Here is a 15198-nt window from a genome sequence, read left to right on the forward strand (position 1 = left end):
ACAGATATTCATATAAAAATTACTTAGTAAGGCAAAAACCACATCTGTGCAACACTGCAATTACATTTTCTCCTTATTTCTACTGTTGATCAGGAAGAACAGAACCTACACAGCATTTCTTAACAGTGTGACCATACAGGAGGTGTTTACCTGTACTGTCAAGAGGGGGTAAGGTTGGTTGCAAATCCTGATTGCAGAAATCAGTACGACAGCACTCAATCGTTCGACGTAACTGCGCTTTGGGCGAGTCCTGTTGAAGGAGAATTCAGTGAACATTCAGATTTTGAAGATAAAATGGGGACAGGAGATGCTACAGCTACAACACAGCACAGACACAAGTGTAAGCTATTTTAGTTAAAAGGTACTTCAATCACACCATTTAATGTATTAATCAGTCCACAGCGGCAGACAGACATCATCATGTAATCTCTGAATGCCCACATTTGATCTTGCATTTTTTGTATTTCATGGAACATTTACTTGTTGCACAGAAATAGATGGTTTCTACTGAAGTTGCTATTTCATACATGGGAAAAGTCTCGAGCTTAGTCAAAACCAGCTAATCATATGTTAAATAAATACTGCTCTTAAGACAAAAAACCCAATCCCTTTAGAAGTTTTTTTCCTATACTTATCGTAGCTGCAGTACTTGCTTTAGAAACATCTTCAGAATGCCATATAAAAAAAGGGCAGGGCATAAAAATGAAATAAAGTAAGGCACTGGAATAAATCTCATTTTTTCACCTTGCACTGGAAGTCTGAACCTTCATACTTCATACAGCCAGAAGCAAGTGTGGGTTCTCCATGTTCATCCTCCTCAATGATAGCAAAGCAATGCCCGTTAGTTCTGCAATAAACATATCACATGTGCTTTACCAGCATGTTTATCATTTAATAAATGATTCAGCATTCAGCATTAGTTGACCATGAGCCCATTAGGAGTTCTAAACTGAAAACTTCTAGAAAAATTCTTTAATACAGTGGGTACCATCCAGTTTGAGAATAAAATACTCTCACAGTATTCTCAAATAGAACACTACAGGGATTCCTTCTCACAAACATTCACTCATATTTCAATAAAAAAACCCAAATTTTGAAATAATTTTGTTTGCCAAAAATCTATTTACATTAATTCAAAGAAATGCAGATGTGGAAAGCATAATGCCATAAGTAGACACTGTGTGTTTTTAACGAATAGCTTTACTGTCAGCATAAGGGACCATCAGTTGTTAGGTCCGAAAAAAAATCAGTAAGGTCTATACAGACTGCACACACTAGAGGGCAATAAAAACCAATAAATAAATACCAAGAGGCTTGAAAGACTAAAATTGGAACACTTTCTCAGTTCCACACCGTTTTTAAGTTACTGCCTGTGTTTACATTTAAAAAGATAGCAGTGTTTGTTCTACCTCCTTGGGTTCCACAAAAACTGCCAAGTAACACCCTAGAGAAGACTGAAACCTATGTTAAAGTGAAGACTCAAAGTACAGGAACAAGTAATATGTTTTCAACTGTGTATATTAATTCTTCAGGAAGAAAACAGAAGGGCCTTGAACATGGAATTGCAAATGGAGAGAAAAAAAAGAAAAAAAGGATGTTTCAGGACATGAAAAAAAGAACAACACCTTAAGCAAGCACACGACCTGTGCACGAGTCTGTTAGGATCCTTACATCTAACAAAGATAAAACTTCCCTCCTGTCTCTACATGTCCACAGGCTTTTCTTTATTTTCCCCTGCCTTTCCTTCATAGTTTGTAACTACTGAGCATGTAACAAGACGAATTTTCGGTAAATGGCCATGTTATTTACATTACACTACCTTTTTGACTACTCGGTGAAGAAATAAGCAAACAGGTGGTCATGTCAGAAGGCTTAGATTTGGGTCACTTAATAATCACCCAGCTATAAAATACCACAGGGTTACTCAAAACCTCTGTCCTTCAAAGCAGTTGCTGGGCTTAAAATGACCAGTTGCCAATTGTTCTACGATGAAAACAGAGATGACCACGGGTTTTAGCACTCACAGAACACAATCAATTATGTTCAGACCACCTGAGAGAACCTTGGTCAGCCTCCAGAGGTAGTTACCTCTCTGAAAACCCAAAATGGCGTTCTTCAAAGAGCCTCTCTATCCTGAGTGCAGCACTTACATGCATGTGTTGTTAATAGCATCATCTGGACAATGTCCTGAGCAGTAGCATTTAAGAAAAGGTAAGGTGTCCTCTGGAGCAAGTGTTACTCCATTTGTTTGTTTCTTTGGGTCAGAATTTGTCTTTATTCCTGTACCATGAAGCATGCTGTCTGGCTTTTGACCTGGACACAAAATAAAACAACAACAACAAAAAAGGTCTGCATCTCTTTGACAGCTTTTCAAGAGTTACAGGCAAAACATGACAACAATAATTATATTTACAATTGAAGTATACAAGATTATGGTAGAAATCGGAGTTAATAATTTTATTCTAGAAACACCTAGCTGACATATTTTGTACCTTAACAGCAGCTCTTCCAACCATAATCAATATAAACAGAAAGATATTTTCTGTTCGTGAGGCAGGGCAGGAAAGTAGTGGTGCAACTGGTTAGAATTTTCTGAAGAAGCTTCTCTCATTCATGTGTTTAGAAAACCAAAATGCTGACGGCTTGATAACCACAACAAGAATAATTTTATGCATGACTGAACATACTTAATATGCAATTTTCTAATTTTCTGAAGTAATTTTTTATAGATTCACAGTCTCATGGAAGAGCAGTAATAACTCCAAAATCTCTTGGTTTTTTTGATCTCTGTATGCATTAGTACTTCAAAACAGAGCTAAAGTAAGTCTTGTTTGCAAATTAAATTTCAGTAAATGACACGAACATCCATCCAAACGAGCTTTGACAGAATAGAAACAGGGCTACATCATGTTCCAAGTAGCCCTCAGTTTCTCAACAGCAGAGTTAAACACCATTTGTTCTTATTCATATTATAAAAGTGCTTTTGTGAATTCAGGCATTCAGAAGAAAACATCTGTTTTCTTCTTAGTGAAGAATGTCCAGAACAAAAATGACGAACGTTATCTGCCTCATTTGGAATACGCTCTGTGATTAATATACAAGATGGGAACATCTTTATCCATCTCCTTCAGCTTTATCATCCACAGTTTCACCAACAGGAAATCTCTTTCTGTCCACTACGTTGGCTCTAAATCCTCAAGGTGTGAACCAAATGCAGATACAAGAGCAGTGAACAGACTATCACCTGCACTGATCCAGATGACAGCAAGGCTCTGGGTGAGGCTCAGTGTTGGCAAGACAAGCCAGCAGCCAGTCAGGACCAGCAGAAGCTTTTACAAATTCAGTTATTAGTAAAAACGTGGAGGTGACAATAAAAATTTCAGTTTTTCTAAAGAGAAGTAACCCGACCAGGAAACTCACAGTCTCTTGGAACAGATTCTTGGGCTTTCTGTCAAACCTAACAAATGTGAACTGTAGAGTGATGAGAATATTAGTGTCCTGTTGTACCTTGCTTGAAACATGTCCAGAAAAACTTGATTAAAACCTTGTGCAGATACAGCCTTCTGCATCACTCTACTGTAACATCCACTATGTCATTCACACAAGCGCCAATTGAATATTTGTGAAATTTGATACTGAAGTCAGGATTTCAAATTTCCCAGATTTTCAAGTCTGAGAATAGCAGACTTGCAGACTTCCTCATCTGGTTAACACAGCACACCTAGTGCACTGTTCAATGCAGCAAAGTAATGCAACTGGATACAACTAGGAGAATATCCTGAGAAATACACCATTTACATAAACATTGAAATCACAGAGCAGTGCTTGATTTAATATATAGTCTTCAAAGAGTATTTCAGTAATGCCCAAGTTAAATAGTCCTGATCTGTACGGACTGTTCACAAGAAACAAGATCCAGTGCTAGAATAACAATAAGTCATAGATATTTCTGATTTAACCGAGAGGAATCCTGCACAATTGAAACAGTTCCTCCATCCAACTCCCTCTCTTTCTACATATTTCTTCCCAGCATAAACTGAAAGGGAATTTTAATACTGTGCTAGAGACATTACACAACATTCTGTATTCACATTTAAGAGATCCTTACGTGATCAGAGAACAGGTAATTCTACTTAATATTTAAAGGAAAAGCCACTGCATATGTACAAATATTGTCTGTCTTTCTAACGTTGTGGAATGACTTTCCCAATTGATGTTATAAATCCCCTCTTATCTTCAGGGACATTCCACATGTTAAAAGTCTTTATAGTACTTTGTGATCAGTGTCTTACAGCCACTCATCCATTTTCCTACGGTGATCACTGAATGCAATGTTTTTTCAGTTGATTAGAGGAGAAATCCAAGGAACCCTTAAAGCATGGCTTCTCCTAGCTCAGAACAAGAAGAACCTTTTTGTGCATGTCTGACATCTTTTAAAGCAGTATAATTCTCTGTAAACTAACACTGAAGCATGACAAAAGGTATAGCAACCTTTTACACTAAAAGTGATATGAAATACATTTTCCCTCTTCATTTACTAAGATGGATGGCATTACAAGATTTATGAAAAGCACATACCATATAAAATCCAAAACAGATAACTCTATTCTCAAAGAAGCAGCATCTTTGTCCTTTGTTCAGTTTCTATAGGCAAAGATTTTTATTCAAAGCAAGAACAGACTACAATTTCATTATTTTTGTAATGTGAAACTCTATAGTAGCCTGCTTTCATCTTACAGGTAATACCTGAACTGCACAAAGAACAGAGAAAAAAAAAAATCACTTCACTCTTGCATTTTTATTTTCTAAGACTGTAAGCAGAACTCTTCTTAGACAGGAGCTCAAGTACCCAGGGAAGAGAATAGGAAAAACTTGAAGATGCTTGCAATTACTTCAGGAACCAGTTTTTAATTGCCTCCACCTAGGATACCTAACTGTATCCTTTACTGCAGTACTGCAATTCATCCTCGGCATTTCAAGACAGATTAGTGCCCATCTTAAAGCTGCTAGGTATTAGGATAGGAGTCAAATCGGGATGGGAGTGACTTGGCTTCCTGCCACCTTTGATGTTCAGAGGGCAAATGAAGGCCCTGAGCTCACAGGATGTTTCATTGCTGTTTTTCCTGGTTAATAGATACTGAGTAAATGAACAAGAGAGAACTAAGCATAGGCCTAAAGAACATCTTGCTCCAAGGTTTATGTCCCCACCCTCAGAGCTCCAGCTCTAAGACATTCACACTGCTGCATGTTCCCCCTGGGAGCAGGACAAGGAAAGGGAGGATCATTTTTTAGGGATCTTGTGCCACTACACTACTTGATGATGTAATTAATCTCTTCCATGTCACTCGCTGTTGTCACTCTGCAGTAGAGCTAAGGAACATTCATACCCAAATCTCACATAACCCTCAAAGGTGTAAGCGCAGTGTATTGTGCACTGAAAGGCAGCACCCAGAGACTTCAGGCACAGCAAAGTTTCCTTCCCACTCTTTCCTAACCCCGACCTGCAAACTGCACAGAGCTGGTGGGGCAAAAGAATATACATGAGCAGCAAATGAGCTATCACACACAGCAGGGCTTGTTCAAGACCCTGGATCACTTCTAGCCTCTTCATCCAGCCGTGAGAACAGTACCATGGACTTCTAAACATCCAAACTGCTCTGTCATGTGTATTTAACTGCATTGCAAAGTTACAACACTCAGTGAAATCTCAGAGTAATGATGGAACATTCTCCTAATTTCACTGCACTGTAAGACACCGATGAGAAAAAAGCTGACAGGACTTCAAGTTCTGATTTTATCTTTTGCTCTACCCCATCATACACTGCGTGTGTTGTAGATTTCTAGAAGAGTGAACAGCTGTTACAGACAGGACAACACTTAAAATGGTTTTCTGCTTAATTTTAGGCTTTATTTTAATAAAACAAATAAAAATTTCAAAAGTTAATAATAAAGCAAATTGTTGAAACATAGTAATGCCTGACAATATATCATATCCAGCCTTTGATAAATTATTCAAAGCACTACTTCTTCCAATCACAGACAGTAACTTAAGAATATAAAATGTATTTCAAAGAAGCAGAGGATATTAAAAATCTCACTAGGTTAGAAATCTAAGTCTACTTGAAAGCATGCTTCAAATATGAATATTAACATGGATAAATCTTAAAAATGTACCGTGTGTGACACTGTTGTGTTACTAATCCCTAAAACCCAAGTTAACCTGCTTGCAATTCAATGCCAGGATACAGATATAATTTCATTAAGTCCTCTGATGTAAGAAAAGATTTGTGTGAGCCATAAAAAACCAGCTCTATGAAATGCAGAGACGGCAGTAAGTGAAAGAAGACAAATACAAAAGCCAAATCATGCTGATGGTTCCTCACTTAATTGCATCCTCTCTTTGTCCACAAATAAAGATCCAATATGGCCTATAGCAGTCAAGTTGTTTGATAGCTTTCTGAATTCATAATATAGGTGTTGCCCAAAAAAACATTTCTTTTCCAGACTACATTACTCTTTAAAGGGATTTGTTCTAGCAGAACTACAGTGCTAGAGGCATTTCTTTGTAGCTACTCTGGCCCATGCTTGTAAACTCCAAGAAATTCAATATTTAAGTAACAAGAATCTTTGTCAGAAGAGCCCCTTCACCTGCCTCCCTGCTGGTGCTGACACAAACTGGGGTCTTTTCATCAAAGATGAAAGTTGTACCAGTGCTCTTTATGTTGGATATACCTTCCTTATTAAAAAGACATGCCTTGATATTTTGATGTGGTAGTTTTAAATTACTTTTTCTTGCTTTTAAGATGCAGATACTGCAAAATCCCTCACTCCAGTAAGCACATTTCACCTTTCTACCTATCACAACCTTTCACAATGATTTAACATGTTCTGTTAAGAAAGTATCTTAAATACTTCTACAAACTCTGTGTTTGGCATTTTAACCATAATTCTCCCTATAGTGCTCTTTTAATGTATCAAGGCTGTGATCTCCAAAGACCAGGCATGTTAGAGGTAGCTCCATCTAGCAGAACTGGTTCCTAAAAATCACAGCATGTTCCCAGACTACTGGTTTAAAACTCTCTCCTGCCATTCCAGCTCTCCCAGGAGCTACACCAGTGTTCAACACAGCCAGACAGCCCCTGCCTCCTCTGCTTCCCAGCCTGCAGTCCTCAGCCTCTGCTCCCACTTCCCTTCCCCAAATTACTTCCCCAAGTCACTTCTGAAGATTACTCTGTTCTTATGCATTCAACATAAAAGCCAGAGACACGAAAATTTTGTGCGTTTTCCTTAAAAAAGTGCACTAATTCTAATTTAATGAACTTTTAAGGAATAAAGTTACTTAAAACTAAATGCAAGATTCTAATACAGAAATAGATCAACTTTTAATAATCCTGTGGAAGAACATTCATCAGACAAATTCATAGGAACATGGTTGCTGCCCATGTTTTAAAGACAGATGCAGCCACTAAATGGGGAAATCACCAGTAAACAGAACTAGTGTTTTCAAGTAACGAATCAGTTACTGACAACTGTAAATTCCTTCTATGGCTTCTAGAATTTTGTTTCAGATTAGTTTATACATTCAAATTCAATTAATTACTTCATCTGAAATGGAGAAAGTGCATAAAGGTTTTAAAATGTATCTTAATATATACCTTATCCATATCAAGTATTTGAATAAAATTAGAGCAGTAAAATGAAATCAACAGTTGTTTTTTTTAATTCACTAACAAACAGTCCAACTTTAAGCCCATTTTAATATTTAAAATTAACACTAATTATTTTTAAATTTGACTTTTAATATATCTTCATACATATCAAGTGGTATTAATACATTTTTAGTCAACTAATTTACAAGGATTAAAATACCGGTCTTCTGTGGCGTCTCTGAAGAATACATAAAGGTGTGATGAACCAGATGGGAAGTAAACTGCCAGCAATGAAGTACCAAATTTATAAGAACATGTCTAAGTAGATGTTAAGCCCTTTATTACTGCTGCACATATTGATCAGACATGCTCATCAATGCACTGTAACAACAAAGAAAGAACTATACTTGGAAGTTAAACTGGTTCTCTGCACAAAAACCCTGCACTACTGGGAGGGCAAAGCCTCTTCAGTGCAGTCACAGGTGCAGCTGAAGCCCAAAATCTCTTGTCTTAGATCAGAAAAAGGAGGTGGATGCTGATGCAGTGCAAGTCAGAGATTTAAGACTACTGCAAAGGCCTTCCACAGCAAGAAAGGAAATACAAAATGTTTTAATTGAAGAGGTTGCTATTGAATCTGACCATCTGCAACCCAGGCTTATTTCTGACTATTTCTCAAAGTATGTGAAGAAGTCCCAAAGCTATAAAGACACAACCCAAAGGGTAACCACTGTGCCCCCCCCGCTGCACAGTACCAACCTGAGAAACTGCAGCTATTCACCACTGCCATGGAATTGCCTCTGGTTTCTGTTGTTATTTTAAGAATATTTTCACAGTAATCAACACATGCAGCCACTTGCTTTTTCAAGTTACCTGTTAGGAAATCTGGTATTTATACATACATGCAGCTATACAGACATACTTGCTTTTATCATTCTCGCAGGTCTTGGTAAGCTCTGAAATTCCTAACATTCTGAAGAAGCCTCCAAAAAAAACCCAAGAGAGCAAACCATTAAGCTGGATGCCAGATGCTGAGAGTACACAGACTGCTTTCTACTTTCTCCTTTCTCTGCCTTTCTTTCCTCTTTCTGTAAATCACACAAATTATCTTCAATTCTTCCTAATGAATCTTTTTCACCTCTGTTGATTTCTTTATGATGTATTTTTTCTAAAATCCAGCATATATTTTCCTTGCTGAAACTTTTTCAAATGTTTAAACTTTTCACTTTAGATTGTCTCTTTGCTATAAAAATTTCAAACGCATTATGACTTTGATGTTAATTCTTCCCTTCCCCATGAATTTAGGGAAAAGCTGTGAGACTTGACTCTTTTTTTTTCCTCACCACCCCTGGAAACCAAGCACATTTTGTACATTTGAAAAAAAGCCCTTAGGCGACTTGCAAAGAACTAACAATATTTCAATAAGCTCAACTTTTCCATGGCTTTCAGAACTCCCTCAGCATTGATTTGAAAGTCAGGAAAATTTCTGAGATAACGTAATTTCTTCTTTTGAAGCTGAAAAATAATGTTCAGTCTTTAAACTTAATTTATCTATATTACTTTTTAGAAGTTATTTACTCAACTGTTACTAACCACCATGATCATGGAAGGAGTTAATGGAATTTAATTTCAAGCCACTAGAAGACCTGTATATTTGTATCATTATTTCTATTTGAATCTAGAGAGAAAAAAATCCTTCAGTTGCTATTGCCTATGAGTAAAATGATAAATATTGACTAATGCATATGTACCTGCAGGACATGCAGGGCACTGCTGCGTATTTATTTTTGCAATTTGACCCAATTTGACAGAGGAGTTAAAGTTCTAATGACAACAGGATTTCCAGAAGTTTTTGATAATTGGTGTATGGAAAGCCAACAGACACACAAATATGTATCTTCACTAACTGAAAATGAGGGTATTTGTGAATAGTCCATAGTGTCACCTTAGCCTATCAAGTAGGCACAACAAATTAATTTAGATTAATTATGCTACACTACCTCTAGGCTGCTGGGAGCATCAGAAGGTGCGGGAAACTGCACACTGCAAGTTCTTCAGTGGGTCAAGTTAAAGGAGTCAAATACTCACACAGAGAGGGAACTGAAATCCAGAAACTCAAATCTTCACTTCTGCTGCTCATCCAACTTGCTCCGTGGCGTACTAGGCATTTTTGGTATTGTTTCCATTTAAGTGTTTGCTAAAATAGACCTAATCTATACTACAGTGAATGATTACTAGAATGTCCCTCCTTTTAGGGAGGCATCCATACAGCACATCAGGCCAGTTAAGTCACCTGTCTGCAAAAGGAACTGCAAACCAAAAGCACCCTACTTCAACCACTGGAAAACACACAACTCTGTTACAAAGCAGAAAGATAAGCTTATTTCAACTAGCTCATATTTACCTTGAACATGGAGAATGATAAGCAGGTAGGCTCCAAGCAATTGCTCATGAACTCTCAATCGCGTCATTGTTCACTTTTAATCCTTCCTGTGCAGGGCGCCTGGCCCTTCAGCTTGACCAACGCTAAGCTCAGCCTGCTCGGTGAAGCCTGGATTCAGTGCTGGACTGCAAGGATGCTTCTGTAGCTTTTCCACCTTCGCTGCCTGGAAAATACAACAAAACAAAACGTTTAAAGACTTCATGTATTTGTGAAGCGAGGAAAAAACCCTCAAGGTGGTCATCCTGCTGAGCATAACCAACAACCCCCAAAAAATCCCCCACGTGTTTATTAACATTAGTAATTGAAAACATTAACTATATTTACTATCTAACTGAATAGCAGGGTTCTTCTGAAATATAAACTTTTAGTAACAACCCACAGGCATGTTTTTACATTCTTATAAAAAATATTAGATATGTCAACTCACTGGTCACAGATGTATAATTTTAGTCTTGCATATGGCTGTTAAGAGGTAGTATTCAACAGATTTAACATGTAAATCTGTTTGAAAACTATTTTCTTTACAGAAATGAAAACTTCTTTTAATTATTTTCCATAAAAATTAAACTCAAGTGGTGACTTCCCATAATACTGGGGGGGAAAGAGTAACACTATGTTAGGCCACCTATTGAAAACTGCTGGCAGAGAAGCTTTATTGAAAGAAAACCGCAGCCTCTGCTGGATGAAACCAAATTTGTACTAAATTTAACAGTTAGTTTGGTTACTAAATATACTTATCTTTATACTTTTTTCTCCTAGAAGAATACTGCACCTTTAAAACAACAACAACAAAACCACAACTAACTACAATTCAAAATCGTGACGTCCTGGATTCCCAATCTGAGTGCAAATTAATTCCTCCTGAAAGATTACACTACCATATGCATACAGCATTTGCTCCACAAATAAAACATAATTCCACTCTTGTGCAGTGGGTGAACACACAGCTAAGACAGCTAAACTGAGTAAGAAGTCACTTTTTCAGACTGCAGTAGCTGTGGTCACGTTCCGCTAGCAGAACTTTTCAATGGCGATGCACAAGGGGAAGGTAATTGGGCCTCCAAGGACTAAAAAGCAGCTTGAACACCTCAATAGTTCCTTGCAACAAAAGCAAAGCTGCACAAAGACGAACAGAGCCCCGATTTTGCCTCTCCTCGGCCGTGTTTCGGTGGGGTTGACCCCCCTGACCTCTGTCAGCCTGGCACTGCTCACGAATGCCAGAAGGGGCGTTCGCTCGGGGACGGGCAGCAATTACTGCTGGTGGGCGCTTCCAGCATCAATAACTCAATCTGTCTGTCGGCGAGACCCGAGGACTTTTCATTTTAATGAGTCTTCGGAGGCATTTAACATGGAGGCAAATTAGCGGCTGAGCCGGGAGGTGTCCGTCACTTCCAATTTCGGCGGGCACGGCGTGCCGCCCCGACCCCGGCCTACTTTTCACACGTCTCTGACTTCTCCCTAATGCAGCCACAAAGAGGGAGCCAGGCACCCCGAGCACCACGGCCCCGGCCAGGATTATTGCCAGGTCACGGTGGGATGGACTGGGAATCGCGCACTGTGCAAATGTCCAGAGCACCAGAAACTTCAAAGTAAACTTCTTGGCCAGGCAGGGGGAAAAGCGATGTGACAGCAAAAATATTCACTCTTTAGTGTTCCCCATGCACAAGACACAGCACCAATTCTGACACTTAATAAGAAACGTCCTTCTAGCTATAAAACGTCAGGCCAGCAACGTAAGCGCAGAAGTATTAATGCTTATTCCGTGTTTCAATGGCAATGAACTTCCAATCCTCAATAAAACATGTAGAAGTTGAAAACTGCCAACAGCTTTATGCAGCAATAACAACCAAGGCTTTATTTACAGTATTCAATCAGGCAGAACCAAATAAATCTCAGTAATAGCCTGTTTTAAGTATTTTTAACAATAATTTCTGTCTCGTCCCGTTTAAGAAGGAATATATATTTGCACTGTTGTGCATTGCAAGTGTAGGAGTGTTTAAAATGTGTCAGTCTTGGCCCCCATGTTCACCAGAGGGCACACTGGCACAGGAACATGTATTTGCCACTGTACCACACAGCATGTTACCAAAAAACCCAAGAAAAAATGGAAGAAAAACGATTTTAATGCAACTCACTCCAATTCCATGGTGATTTTTGTTTTGTGACACATTCTAAGGTGGTTTCCAGAAATGCTGTCCAAGCCTATTAAAAAAAATAATGCTCTCCACCAGTATTTTGTACCTCAATCTTCCCTCCAATAATATTTCTCTTTTCACATATATATATATAAAATATCATCACATATAAAACCATGTAATAAAAATCAAAGAGAACAAATTCTAATTCCCCATATTAAAACAAAAAATACCCTTCCAGACTCCTATTAAAGAGGAAGACTGCAGCCCTGGCTAAGGCACAAAATTGAAAGAGCATCAGCTGGTATTTCTCCAAAACTTGCCTGAAAAAACAGTTTAGAATGATACAACTAAATAACCCCTTCAAATATATTAAAGCACAAATTAACACTTGGAATGCTACTCTGCCAACAGAATGATGCTGAAGATTCAAACTCAGAAGCCAACCTGTTGATCTTGAAGTTCTCAATTTCTTTTCTACTGGAGCTACAAAGAAGCATTCAACTGTAATCCACTAAAAAGTAATTTATTCATCAATGGTAACACCTGATTTTTCTGCACTTAATTTTATTATCCTCCCTAGTAGCAGTTTACTGAAGGCAAATGCTTTTATTACTATAACTGTGGGTTTTTTTCTGAAATGGAGCTCAGCAGTGAATTCATGGCACTATCACAGCAGTCCAGCCCTATGTTCTGCATGACTCCAAATTTATGAAGCTGAAGTGTGCAAGATCTATCATGGCCCAAACCAACTCTGAAAGCATGGAGTTCAGTGGTAACTGTTCTTTAGATGTGGCTATGTAATATTTTTAACAGCAGGATCCCCAAACCAAGTGAGCTGTGCTGTTCCAAATTTCAATAAAGAATGATAGTGCTGAATGTAACAACAAAGACAGTATTGTATAAGGGGAACACATGGAAAAATATCCATCTGAGACTTCACAAGAATTAGAGCACACAACCCATTTCAACAGACAAGATATTTCAAACCATTTGCAGCACTACATGTAAAACCAAGTTAATGTATTTAAACACAACAAAACTAAAACTTAGTAAATGGTTCTCTGATGTGTAACTGGGGCAAGAAGCAACTTAGATAACTGTAAGCATATTACCTCAATCACAGGTACAGTTTTGAACAGGACTTTGAGACGAACAGAATGCCAGAGATAAAGTGAACTGTCAGTCTAAGTCAGTGTGCAACAACAACTTCCCTGGAAGATTATGAAAAAAACCTGATATGGTGCCACAAAGAAAATTACTCATTTGGATGAAGAAAAGAGGGATTATAAGAACAGTAAAGAATTCACTACAGGGCAGACAAGTAGTTTCAAGAACAGAGATTAGTAGCCTAGTTCAAATGGCATTTGAGGACCTTGATTCTTGATTCAGCTTGACTGAAGAATACTCACCCTTTTCATTAATGAACTAAGCACAGAAAGCAAAAATTTTAAAAAAAATTGCTGACAAACATAAATTGTCAGTTCAGCTGAGTGTTGTTTTTATGCAGAAAGACTTGGATCATGTGAAGAACCTGAAGTAACAGAAATGGAATGAAGTACAACAGCATGAAATTGAGAAAGTCATGCATATTGGTAACTCTGAGGAATTTCTGCTTCACACAGACTAGAAGCTCATACATAAGAGATAGCTACATCTAAAGACACCAACTGATTACAGAACATCAGACACGTCCATGTGATGTGGCTGGAAGAAAGACACAAATACCACTCTAGTATTTCTTAGGGAAATTTCCCAGGGAAAACAGCAAGGCATGAATAGCACAGAGACAATATTATTGATAAACTCAACAACCATCTAGAAGGATACTATCTCAAGGAAAGAAAGATATTTGGAGATAAAAAGAAAAGAAAAGAATACAATTAAGACAGTTAAAACTGATGGGTAAATAACTATACTTTGACAATATAACAGAAATAAACACAATGACAGACACACAGCTATTCAACCTTAAGAAAATTACTCATTCAACAACTAGGTATGGATTAGCCATTAAAATTCATTTAGATCAGAAATTAGAAGACAAGTCCTAACCACTGGTTAGAAGGTTGCAGGGCAGATTTTCAGACTAAACAGAGTCCAAAAACTTAATTACTCATTAGTTCGCAAAGGCCACCGCCATCTCATGCAGCTACAGGTGTCAGGACAGGAACAGACTGACCTGGGACTACATTTCATTATTCTTAATACAAAAAGAACTACAGTTAGCTTCAGTTCATCCAAAGTCAAACAGTCAAACTTAACCAAGCCCAAAACAAGAAGAAAGTTTCAGGTTGCGTACTGTGTGTCAAATACTTGTACAAACCTACTTTTTAAACATGTTTTTATTATTCCATTGCAAGGCATGCTTACGCAAATTGTAGAAAAGTGTCACAATGAAACACTCAAACTACCTATGCTTGAGTGCTGTCAAATATGTTAAATTAAACAAGGAAGGTAAATCCACCCCCAAAATCTGTCAAGACATCCTAGCTGATGGAGGAGACTGCTGGCTATTGCAAGCCAGCTGGCTACATGGCCATCAACACAAACAACTTCACGTAAGGCCCTATTTGTTTGGGCAGTAATCTGTTCAGGCTCACAGAAATAATTCCCCTGACCTGTAGATTGTGTAAGAATTATTTAAAACTATTCCTGACTGCACATGTTTAAAAACCAAGAGACTGTGTAAATTATACCGAAGTCTTTTTCCCCTCTAGAAACTGAAGTGAAATCTGAAATGATAAATAAAGCACATTTGTGTGTACTATACACTTCTCTAAGACTGAAAAATTAAATCCTAGTTCTCTCTGTAGTACATAGAGAACCATGTGTCTAAAACAAATGTGCTGCAACACATTTGTTCATTCAAAAAACAGGTTATGACCTGTTAAGACCCTAACAACAGGTTTTTTTGCATCAGGGGAACTCACAGTCTTAGAAAAGGACTTACTTCTGACCAGAGAGAGAAGCC

General features: G+C 37.9%; 2 protein-coding genes across 2 annotated transcripts in view; one reads left to right on the forward strand and one right to left on the reverse strand.

Annotated features, from left to right (window-relative positions):
- Positions 1–15198, forward strand: part of MMRN2 (multimerin 2) — a 207640-nt gene that overhangs the window by 33861 nt on the left and 158581 nt on the right. The window lies entirely within an intron of this gene.
- The window catches only part of BMPR1A (bone morphogenetic protein receptor type 1A), a 71294-nt gene that overhangs the window by 8718 nt on the left and 47378 nt on the right, over positions 1–15198 (reverse strand). Inside the window, exons 3-6 of the mRNA XM_066324213.1 lie at positions 10051–10252; positions 2151–2313; positions 745–847; positions 151–250 (exon numbers count right to left, since the gene is read on the reverse strand). Coding sequence (XP_066180310.1) covers positions 151–250; positions 745–847; positions 2151–2313; positions 10051–10117 — 433 coding nt within the window. The 5' untranslated portion in view covers positions 10118–10252. The remainder of the gene's footprint in view (positions 1–150; positions 251–744; positions 848–2150; positions 2314–10050; positions 10253–15198) is intronic.

The sequence above is a fragment of the Sylvia atricapilla genome, chromosome 8, assembly GCF_009819655.1.
Source record: "Sylvia atricapilla isolate bSylAtr1 chromosome 8, bSylAtr1.pri, whole genome shotgun sequence".
In the NCBI taxonomy this organism is placed as follows: domain Eukaryota; kingdom Metazoa; phylum Chordata; class Aves; order Passeriformes; family Sylviidae; genus Sylvia; species Sylvia atricapilla.